Source organism: Coccinella septempunctata, chromosome X (assembly GCF_907165205.1).
Source record: "Coccinella septempunctata chromosome X, icCocSept1.1, whole genome shotgun sequence".
Lineage (NCBI taxonomy): Eukaryota > Metazoa > Arthropoda > Insecta > Coleoptera > Coccinellidae > Coccinella > Coccinella septempunctata.
In genome coordinates, this window is record NC_058198.1 from 14,341,146 (window position 1) to 14,353,313 (window position 12,168).

The 12,168-nt window shown below is 32.9% G+C and overlaps 1 protein-coding gene across 1 annotated transcript; it reads right to left on the reverse strand.

The window, feature by feature from the left end:
- Window positions 1-447: 447 nt before the first annotated feature.
- On the reverse strand, window positions 448-1,832 carry LOC123321898. Its single transcript, XM_044909684.1, has 2 exons — window positions 1,387-1,832; window positions 448-1,246 (listed from the first exon to the last, which is right to left on the reverse strand). The coding sequence occupies exons 1-2, from the start codon at window positions 1,505-1,507 to the stop codon at window positions 933-935; spliced, it is 435 nt and encodes a 144-aa protein (XP_044765619.1). The 5' UTR covers window positions 1,508-1,832; the 3' UTR covers window positions 448-932.
- Between the last annotated feature and the right edge of the window lie 10,336 nt (window positions 1,833-12,168).

Consider the following 12,168-nt stretch of genomic DNA (forward strand, 5'->3'; position numbering starts at 1 on the left):
GGACTGTACTGAAAGAGAAGACAAATTTTGAGCAGAAGAATCAACCTCTTCTCGCACTGGAATGTATGGTTGAGCACTAGTGGATAAATGGGAAGATGCTTGCGTCGAACTAGTTGATCTGGATGGTTCATCATGAGATCTGGAATGGGAAAATGAATTTCGAGATGAATTCTTATTGAAATGCAATAAACTATGATGAGACCTTTGACAATTGGAACATTTGCGTTGACTAGAACATGACTGAACAGTATGGCCTAATGAAAGACAATTCAAACAGGCATTTTTTGCTTTAGCAGCAGCATGACGATCGTTTGGAGATAAATTCAGGAACCTTTCACAGGAATATATTCTGTGCTCATCGGTACCACAGATGAAACATTTGAAGAATTTAGTTTTATCTGAAGTATCAACATGATCAGAACTACGAGAAGTATTATTATTTTGGTGCGAAGAATTTAATTTTGAATTTTGAGTTGACTCACTCAAATTTTCGAGAACCTTATATTTTCTTTCTAAAAATTGTATAAATTCTGGGAGCGTTGGAAAATCGCGAACATTTCTTTCCCCTTCAAATTCTTTTCTTAAACCAAAATCTAGCTTCTGTGTGAAAATTTGAATAAGGATCAAGTCAGTAAGTTTTTCTGATAAATTATAGGTGTTTAAAGCTGCCAAATTTGTTTTAATTTGTGAAATAAAGTTTCTCAGATTGTTATCATTACCTTTTGTTAAGGATGGAACATTCAGTAAATTTCTTATATATGCGTTAACAATTAGGTATTTATTATCGAATCTATCCCTCAACGTATTAATAGCTATGGGAAAGTTCAACCCGATCACTTCCAAATTTTCTATGAGTTGTAATGGCTCCCCTGTTAGAGCAGATTTCAGATACATTAATTTTTGAACATTAGATAATTTTTGATTATTTGTTATCAGTGCAGTAAATAGTTCGAAGAAGCTTGGCCAGTGTTTGATATCGCCCGAGAAATTTCAGGTAACTTTATACTTGAATGAGATATTGTAGACCGATTATCAGTTGAAGAATTGGATTGTTGAGTGTCCTCAGACTGATTAACAATTTTAGTTACAAAAGAAATCAAATCAAAATATTTATCTTCCATAATTTCTCTGTCTTGATGATGTGATTCATAATCCATAACCTCTAATTCAGTGTGAAAATTGTCATAGTCTTTGAAAATTTGCATTAGTTGTTCCAAACGTAATTTACATTGAACAATATCAAGAGGATGAATATATTAACGGCATGCAGACAATTATTGAATTCTGACAAAGTACACCTCCGGGCAGGATTCGAACCCGCATGCCGTTAATATATTCATTCATATTTAATTCTCAGACATTAATTCAACTACTCAATATCAAGAGGTTTATCTTGTTTGAACCAATTTTCCATTCTAGTCATCTTGGCTTTAACTATACCTCTGTTTTTAATCAGAGTTCTCACTTCATCATCGACTTCACTCGATTTTGAATTATCTTCAGACATTGTAATTGTTATAAGCACAGTAGAAAACAAAGCTCAATAAAAATGAGACGAAATTTGCACGATGATAGTGCTACTTATCGAAAATCCAGCGATGAACTCGCTCAGTAGAAGTATTAAACAACCAGCTGTCACCCGATTCCTCTGTCTTCTGGGGGTGATTAAAATCCAACCATGAAACAGCAAACCTCTTCACTACTCCTCGGGATAGGAATTGAAATCAACCTTCACTCTCAAATCCGGCTCGAAGGACCAAATTTATGTATCCATTCAATAAGATGAACACATAAATATTTGTGTTGCTGGTTTTTATTAGGGAACGAAGAATTGAACAATACTGTAGGTCGGTCCTGGTCACTCAACGAATATTCTTTTTAGAATTGATTATTTTAGGATAGAAAATTGAAAAGCTTCTGATTAATTGACTGATGTATTTTCGACTGTCTTTTTATATTAACGTCAAGGAATGAATAGAATTATTATATCCAAATATTGCGTAGGGCATTAAGTCTTCAATATTTGATGAATCATTGTTTTTACTTTTTAAAATTCTCAAATGTTCTAATATAGTAGAATGAAATCTTTCGATGATACCATTGGATTGTGAATTATTTACTGTGATATAATGAGGAGAAATTTGGTGTAGTTCAAGAAATTCAGATACAATACTATTTTTGAACTCTGTTCCATTATCCATCACTACTGTTGACGGTGAACCATGATGCGTTATGAAAATTACCAGAGATCTTACTATTTCTATAGCTGTAAGAGAAATTAATGGATATGCTTGGGCGTATTTCGAAAAGGCATCGACAATTGTAAGAAATTTCTTGTTTTGTGCTTGAAAAGTGTCAATGTGCACAATTTCGAAGGGTTTACATGGCGTGGGTGTAAGCATTAATTTTTGATTTGGAGGGTCTCTATCATATTTATTAATTTGACATAATTCGCAATTATTAATATATTCCGTTACATCATTTTGGATACCAGGCCAATAATATGTTCTCTTTACTCTAGAAACAGTTTCAGAAATTCCTCTGTGGTTTCTTTTTCCCTCATGCATATTTTTAACAATTCTAACCTGCTCGACTTTTTCTTCCACGTCTTCTAAGATTTCATTGCACTTCAATAATTTGAAAGCGGATTGTTCAAATGTTTTTCTGAGAATTTCGCATATGTCTTTATAATAATTATATTTTTTGGAATACAAAGCGTAAAGAATATTAGGTCTTAAGTATGTTTTGAAAAAGTCAATAATTTCCCTTTTCAAATCGTTAGTAGATATTTGAAAAAAAATTCTTTGTTTGCTCAAAAAAAATTTTTTTATTCTAACCTCCGCCGGGGAATGAAAAACAAATTCAAAAACTATTTGATTGTCAAAAATATTTAAAATCTTCTCAGAAATGGGGACTTCCTGAATTGGATTTTCGTGATTGGAATGTATAGTATTACCATCCGATTCATACTGATTTTCAATATTCTTGGAATTGATTAAATCGTCTTGAGATAAGTAATAAATGTTAATATTTATGGTGCAAAAATATAGTTGATCATGCTGAATATTTTTCTCCATTGTAGTCCATCCAAACCACACGAAATTTTTGGTAATGCTAAGGAATTAACATTGTCTTTTTGACACAATTCTTTGAGATTGGAAAGTGATTCGAATACTGTTTCATATCGTGGTTTATGGAAATAAAATTCCTTAGTTATTAAGTAATAAATTTTTCTTTTGTTGTGTGAAATTTTAGCCACTTCTCCAGTTCTTTTATTCTGAGATTTGATTTCTTGAATTTTTCTTTGAAATCGAGTGCAATACCCTTATTCATATGAAAATCTTCAGATACACAATGAGCAAGGGAGTAGGATTCCGAATCATCAAATAAATTGCCAATTTTTTCGGTCACAGTTGAACTATAATAAATTTCATTTGCATCAAAAAGCTTCTCAAATATCTCGAATGATATCTCCTCAACGTCTGCTTCTCCCAAATTAACCATCATCGACTCGTTATCGTTATTCGTATTTTTCTCGGAAAATTCTTTATTAAATTTCTCCATATAATCAAAAAAATCTTTGTTGTGAATCTCGACTCTCGATAGAGCATCTGCATTTGTGTTAGAACTACCTTTTTTGTAAACAATTTCGAAATCAAATTCCTCGAGTTTTAATCTCCATCTTAAAAGCTTACTATTAGGCCCCTTAAGTGACATAAGCCATTGTAATGGTTTTTGATCTGTTACGATTTTAAATTTTCTGCCAAAAATGTAAGGTCTAAAGTATTTAGTTGCCCAAACGATAGAGAGTAATTCCTTTTCAATTGTACTGTAATTTTGCTCATTATCATTGAGAGTTCTTGATGCATATGCGACAGGCTTATCGTTACCAATTTTTCCTTGTGATAGGACTGCACCAATGGCAAAATTACTAGCGTCTGTAATTATAATAAATTCTTTTGAAAAGTCCGGATATTGAGGAATAGGTTCGTTCATTAACAAATTTTTACAGTATTCAAAACAGTTGATAAACGATGTGGTGTGCTCGATTTTTTACATTTTTTTAAACAGGCTGTTAAAGGTTTGGTAATTCTCGCGAAGTCACGGATAAATTTTCTAATTATCCTAATAACCCCAAAAATCCTTTAATTTCTTTTGTTGTTTTAGGTATTGGGTAATTTTTGATAGCTTGAATTTTGTCTGGATTTGGTTCGACTCCATCTGTTGTTACAATATGCCCCAAATAAGCTACTTCCTTTTTTAGAAATTCTGATTTATCTAACTGAATTTTGAAATTGGCCTCTCTGAGCCTTTTGAAGACTTTTGAAAGATTAACAATATGTTCTTGTAATGATGTTGAAAAGACAATTATGTCATCTAGATAGACTAAACAATTTTCAAGTCCTCTGAGTACATTATCCATTACCCTTTGAAAGGTAGAACCCGCATTTTTTAATCCGAATGGTATACGTAGAAATTCGTAGTGGCCATTCTCTACATTGAAAGCTGTTTTAGGAATATCAGCAGGATCCATCTCTATTTGGTGAAATCCGCTAGCCAAATCTAGTGTTGTAAAATATTGACATTTGCCGATTTTATCAAGAACATCATTTATATTAGGTATAGGATATTTATCGTCAATAGTCTTCTCATTGAGTTTTCGGAAATCTATGACAACTGTCCATTTTTGTTTACCAGATGCATCAGCTTTTTTTGGTACTACCCAAAACGGCGATGACCAAGGTGACTGGCTGGGTCTGATAATACCTTGTTCTAACATAGAATTTATTTGATTTTTAACTTCCTCTTTATGAATAAAAGGATATCTATAAGATTTTGTGTAGACAGGGATATCGTCTTTAGTTTCAATAGTGTTTTATCTGATTTGAAAAAGAGAGGGGTTGATTCTCTAACTTAAAGATATCTGGTTATTTTCGACATAATTTTAAAATATGAAATTTTTCTTCTTCATTCATATGATTGGTTCTAATTAATTCTTCTACGCTTATATATTCTGAATGATTATCAGTTTCCATTTGAAAGATTTCGAAATTATTCTGTATAGAAATTGATTCAATCGGTTTATTTAAAATGAGGATAACATCTTCGTTGGTTTCATTACAAATATCTACGTTTGTTAGGCCATTTTTAGAACAAGTTACAATCTCAGAAATTTCACAAGATTGAATAATTTGTTTCGGTGTTATCAGGTCACCAGATAGGTGTTTGATTAGAATTTTAGCAATGATTCTAGAATTCGCATCAATTTTAATTTTGAATGGAGCTTTATTTGCTGATTCTTGATATTTTATTGGCATTGTTGAAAAAGGAGTGTTGAGCTTAGAACTATGAAAATCAAGAGACGCATCCAATAGTTTTAGATTATCTAATCCAATTACACCGTCATAAATATTATGAAACTTGAATAGATAGAATTTGAAATTTTCATTATGTCTATTAAACTCATCAAATATAGGAATATTGGCACAAAATTGATGATGAGAGGTTTGATGGACTGTTGAGACAGTGAATGGTTCTTTGAATATGAAATCTGAATAATATTTTTTAGCTAAATCTGGATTAATGAAAGATTTTGTTGATCCTGTATCGATTAGTAATTCAAGAGAGGGATTTTTAATTTCAATATAAGGTAATTCGCGTTTACCATTAGAAACATGAAATTCTATTATGTGCTGTGGGTCTAAAACTGAACGTTCCGAAAATTTTGTTCGTAATCTTCAGCAATTTCGTCATTTTTGAATTCTTCTTTAGAGCTGTGAGGATTATTATGATACTCGGTATTAAAAAGCTCTTCACTTATAAAATTTGGTTTCTGAGAAAAGGATTGATTTTGCCTGTTTGTAAAATATCTATTATTTGTTGAGGTACTCATTGGTTGAGTTCTCTGTTTAGTATGATTAGCAGATATACTCATTGGAGTAGGTGCAGGTTGTTGCTGCTTTCCGAAAACTTGAGCGTTACTGAAATATTTCGGCTCTTTATAACTTATATTTCTTTGAATAGTAATGGGTCTGCTAGGAAATTGCTGATTCGTAACAAAATTTTGTCGTTCGATGGGTACCATTGTGGAAAAGTTTTGACGAAATTTTGAAAAATTATTTGAATTATTTCTGTGATTACTATAATTCATGAATTTTCTGGAATTATTGATTACCGTTTGATTAGATTTTTGGCAATGTTTTATATTGTCTTCTTCAATTATGAATTGTAGTGCTTGAGATAAAGAATTAGGCCTCATAGCCCTAATAATAGGACCCAAAGGATCTCTCAAACCGGCTAAAAAGGTTTTTAAAGCTTGTTTTTGGAAAAAATCTCTTTTACTTGCTCTAAATCCAACTTCACATTTCAAATCAATATAATTACAAATTGTATTTAATAATGTAATTACTTTTTCATAGAAGTCATGAGGAGATTCTCCGAAGTTTTGCCTCAGATTAACTAGATCCTGATTAAGACAATTCTCATCTCGTTGATCACCGAATTGTAATGAAAGTGAATTTTTTATGTCGTTCCAATTACTGGTAGCTCCATGAATTGCGACAACTTCTTCGGCTTTGCCGTGAAGCTTATTCAAAATACCATTCAATATCAACACATTTTGGAAGTTATTTTGATTTTCAACATCAAAATAGTGATTCAAAATTGCTTCCAAAGCTTGAATGAACCTATGTAATTTATTCGGATTCCCATCGAAATCGGGAATGATGCTTAAATTTTTGATATCAAAGTTTTCAGGTGCGTTAGGCATATTCAAAGTTGTATTATTACTATTAAGTGAAAGATTATTGAATAATTCTAACAAATCTGTCTCTAATTCAGAATTGGTTTCCGCTACAGAATCAATACTAGGATTAGAGGAGTCTGACATCAACGAATAAAAATACGCTCACCACCTTGTTATGATTATCCACAACTGCATTATCTTCTTCCTCCTAGATGGATTTTTGACTGTAACTGCTGTGGGTAGGTTCTCGTTTCACCAAAAAGAGGGTAGAAGTTTTTCACAATGAAAACTCCGTGAAACTCCGTCGACTGCGCCAGTTATATTTATTAAGGCAGGAAAAGCGTTTTTAAAAAGCTAATTTCGTACAATACGTTTATACAGTGAAAGTTATGTCAGAACTAATTCAATGATGATAAAATTATAATTTATAACCTCGGTACACTTTCTTAGTTCTTGGAAAAAGAGACGATGCTGAGATCGCACTTCCTGCGATCTTCCAACGAAGTTCATCGTTCTCAGATATATAACTCCTCCATCCTCAGAAAGGTGTCTACGTAGTGAAGAATGGAACTGCTCTAGCTTGGGATTCTTCTCTCTCTGGTTGATTTCGTGGAACTGCTCGTGGTTCATCGTTCTCGGATATATAACTCGCGTCTTCTTGTTGATACCATAAGTCATTATGGTTCTGTACTAGCGGCTCAATTATTTGAGTCAATATGTCAGAATATCTATCTCCTAAGGGAGAACATTCTTTAAATAATGCAAACATTGCATTGAACACATGTAGTGTTCTATCTTACCAGTTAAAGTCCCATCATAAATGTGAACATCGAGAATTGCATTATTTTTGATGGCGCAAAAAACATTGAAACTCCAGGCCTCTTGAAAGTTCCATTGTCTGAAGTGGTGGTTGTTCTCTTCATCCCAATAATGACTGTTATGCCTATTGAAAGAACCATTCTTTGTGAATTTAGATTCATCTGTCCAAATTATACAGTCCAAAAAGTTTTCATTCTCTTGAAATCGAATTATCATAGCTTCGCAAAACTCTGTTCTCCTGACGAAATCAGTTTCTTTCAAATGCTGTACCCCATTGAATTTATATGGGTGCATTTTATGTTTTTCAATATTCTCCAAACACTCGATTGAGATAATCCCAGATCAATCTCGGCATCTTTGAGAGAATTTTGAGGATTCACACGAAAATATGCAAGAACTGTAATTTCGTTGTTCTCATCTTCTACTACACTTTTCTCTCTGTGTATAGTTTTTTTTACGAAAGATCCGACATTTCTCAAGTTTGTCATGGTTCTGTTAATCGTATCTCTCGTTGGTCTGGGTCGGTCAGGAAACCTCTCAATGAACAGTCGAATCGTTCTTTCTACAACTTTATTACATTCTCCATGAAGTAGAATGAGATTTAAATAATCTTCATTGGTAAAATTAGGCATAGTGATCGATTTCTTAACTTAATACGAATTATTACCAAATTAATAGTAAACACAAAATGCTACCGAATAAAGAGGAATTTGGCAGATGTAATTAATGATATCTATCATTAAAAAAAAAGAACGTAAAACATGGTAAGTTTTTGCATATGGTTCATAAGGAATTATTTATTTATCACTGGAGAGAAAACCGATGGCCGATTAGTTGAAATAAAGAGGTTTTCGATACAAATTCGAATCAAAATTCGCCATCTATTCAGGAACAACCTGTAACTTTTTTCTCTTGCATATTAGGGTAGTAAAATCTAAAACATGGTTTAAGTAACAGTTCCTGAACATTTCATCTCTTTGGCGTGAAGGGAAAAGAAATAGCTGAAAATTCAAGACGAAAAACAGTTTTTTGTGAATAACTCAGAAAATATCCACTTTAGGACAAGGGTGTGATGCATACACTCACATTATTTTCTAACGTAGATTCAATATCTGCCATAAAAAAATTGGGTTCTTATTTGAAAAAATTGATTTTTCACGATTTTGTCATCCCTAACTTTGAAAGCGATTTTTTCACCTCCTGTATCATGAATCGCGATTTAGATTTTTGAAGTGGATACATCAATCTTACATCTTGAAAAATCCCAAAAATGAAAATTTTCCATCCAAAAACCTCGAAGTTATTCTTGTTTCAGCGGAGCTCTATTTTCGATTTTTTTTTCGAATTTTCCCGCTCAGAGAGAATTTTCCAACCAAAACTGAAAAATGTTACATCGAAATAACTCGAAATTTTCTTAGGAATATATTTCTGCAATAAAAAAATGGTGTTCTAATTTAAAAAACGGAAGTTGACGTCATTTCCGGAAAAACCGGAGGTGCTCATGCCTTGAAAATATTTTAGATTTCATCAGCATCGTGAAATACATATAAGGCAGGCTGCACACTGACGAAACTGGTTTCATGAAACCGGTTTCATGAGAGATGAAACTCAAGTTTCGTAAAACCAGTTGATAAGAAAATTGAAAGATGAGTACACTGAGTTTTAAGAAACTACAATTTCATAACGTTGCGCAACTGCATTTCACGCAACTCCGCTAGCACGGTTGCATGTAACTACAGTTTGTTGTATACCTCCGTCGGCGTGAGTTGTGAATTTAATATTTGCAGCAAAAAGCGATGCCTGAAGATCAAGTTTTCAACACAAAACTCGTGGAAGCTGTAGAAAAGCATCCGTGCTTGTACAATTACAATTTGAAAGAGTACAGTAATAGAAACAAAGTTCAAGCTGCATGGGAGACCATAGCGCCATTCTGCAGTTAGTGTCCTTTTTCGTAATGTGGGGGACCTACTAACTGTAGCAAGTGATTAAAAGCAGACTCCGACATTCGATAAAAATTTTGAAATTTCACTGGGTCTTGATGCAGTTCTTTGGCCACTACATAATTGCTGTGACATCTGTTCTGTATTAGGGGATGAACCCAGTACTTCCGCTTCTTATTTCTGTTTCGATACCACCACCACAACACTACAACGTCCTCATCATCCGACGACATCTCAGAAACTGCTCATGTGGCAGTTATGAAACTAGTTTCATAAAACCGGTTTCATAAAACCAGTTTCATAAAACCAGTTTCGTCAGTGTGCAGCCTGCCTAAGTGCTGAATTTCATGAAAATACGTTCAGTAGTTTCCCGTATAAATATGGGTGAGGTTCCTCGTGAAAGACCCTGTATACGAATACGAACCTCAAAGTAATATAACTTCCTTACTGACTGCGGTCAGTATTTTTCACAACGCAGGTATTTACTTCCGAACCAATTTGTTTTATTTTCAACTCCCAATTATTAATATCTTCACAAGACTGCTTTTTTTCGGACTGAATATGCCAGTTATATATCTGCTCTGCAATAAGAATTATAAGGGATTAAAATAATCATAATTTTGGAAATATCTCTTTTATCACGAATCTTCCAAATTAACAGTGAATATGTTTAAATTTAGCACCTATAACATTTTAATTTCAAGCATTTCAAATTACTCACTTACAGCGAGTTTAACCGAACTTCGATCGCCGGATTAACCATTTGATTGTGAAACATAGATATTTAGTAAATAAATGAAAACTTAATTTGAATTTCCACAACAGGACCTTCCAGGGAATCATAGATATTTCATCAAATTTGTTCCACAGAATATATGATTATAGAATGATTTCGCGGGCTAATTCGAACCAAGGACACAAAATCGCCCCGCCCCCATTAAATCAATTATTTTATTCTATAATCCGCACCATAAATAGACTAGTTATGGAGAGTAGAGAGAAGGAGAACGATCGCTGCTTTGAGACCACAGATTTTTTGTCCCCTAAAATATGTACCAATATGGTAGTTCATGCTTTTGCCAACAAGCGCGCTGGCCATCACGAGAGTGCGAAATTTTGATTTACACAAATCAAATTGTAGTTGGCTCGTTGGCTGAGTTAAACTGTTTCCCTGATGACAGATGATAGGAATATTATTATTTTCGATTTTTGATAAGAGAACAACATATGACCATGGTGGAATGTTGAAGCGTGCGCTAGTATAAGAGTGTTTTGGCATCGGAAAGAAAAGGAGAAGAGATAAAATTTCCGAGAGAATTTTTGAGAGAAAATTGAAAAAAACCTTATCTCAAGAATCGACTCCGAACGAATTTGTGTGTCAAGAGCACTTTTGCGATGAAGATATCAAAAAGATGATGGATTCATTATAAACGAAATCGAAATTGTCATCCCTCGTGAGAAGTTGACTATTCTGAATAAGAATATCTAACCAATAAAACTACATGGTTCAGAAGAGAATATTCTTGAAGAATTTTGTTGGCATAACATAATATATGGTTTATATAGGTTCTCAGCTGAGTATTGGCAACAGAATCTACTCCAATACCTAAGTGATAAATCTGAGACTGCTACCTTTTGTTGTCATGATGTGATGTGATGTGATGATTTATATAATTTTGAAGATTACGGTAAACCAACTAACATAGCTGCTTTCAATAAACAATGATAAACAAAAGTAGGTACAATTTTTTTGATCAATGATTTCTTTTGAATTTCATTGATTTTGACTTACATTTTACTGCATATAATTCAGAGAACTCATATTTAATATAGATTTGAAGAAAGGTAAGACTGTTCATTTCAAATTGACGCTTGAATCCCCACCCCTTATCGATACCCGCTGTAATCGCAGCGACACCTATCCTAAGTTTCCTGTTTTCGGGGACACATTTTTAGTACGTCGATCGTTCTCCTTCTCTCTACTCTCCATAAGACTAGTAAGGTAGGAACATAGTCATAAAATTAGTTATTATATATCTATGGAAAGAAAATCGCGCGAATTCGGCCATTTTTCCACGACTCAATTACAAAAAGAAAATCGTAAGAATACTTTTATGTATAATTCTCCGAGAACCTAATCAGAAGTAACATTTAATGAATGAGGAATTGATCAGGGAATAAGTTTTAAAATATTTATTTTATGAATATCATATACATTGAAATTTGAGCTTGAAATCATATGATATTATCATCATGCATGTAAACTGTTTTTTTTTTGTGTTAAGCACGTATTCACCAATCACAAGAACATAAATCATCACAAATCAATATTCATAAATTTTAAACTTACGTGATCCCAGTTAATCTAAATCAGATTTTGAATTCTGCATTTAATCGATCACTATATTCGCTCAATGAAGCACCTACTTGAAATTCACTTCTTCAATACTGATACGAATCGATTATGATCATAAAAGAATAGATTCATTTATTCATGCATAGATTTATTATTGTATTACTGTATTATAACCATAGACATAAAGACATATTTATGTCTATGATAACTGTACATATTACAATACACTTCCAAAACGAATTCATTCATACTTAGATAACAAACAATGCCACCCATAGGCCATACTAATGTTAAGAACACATAATAAA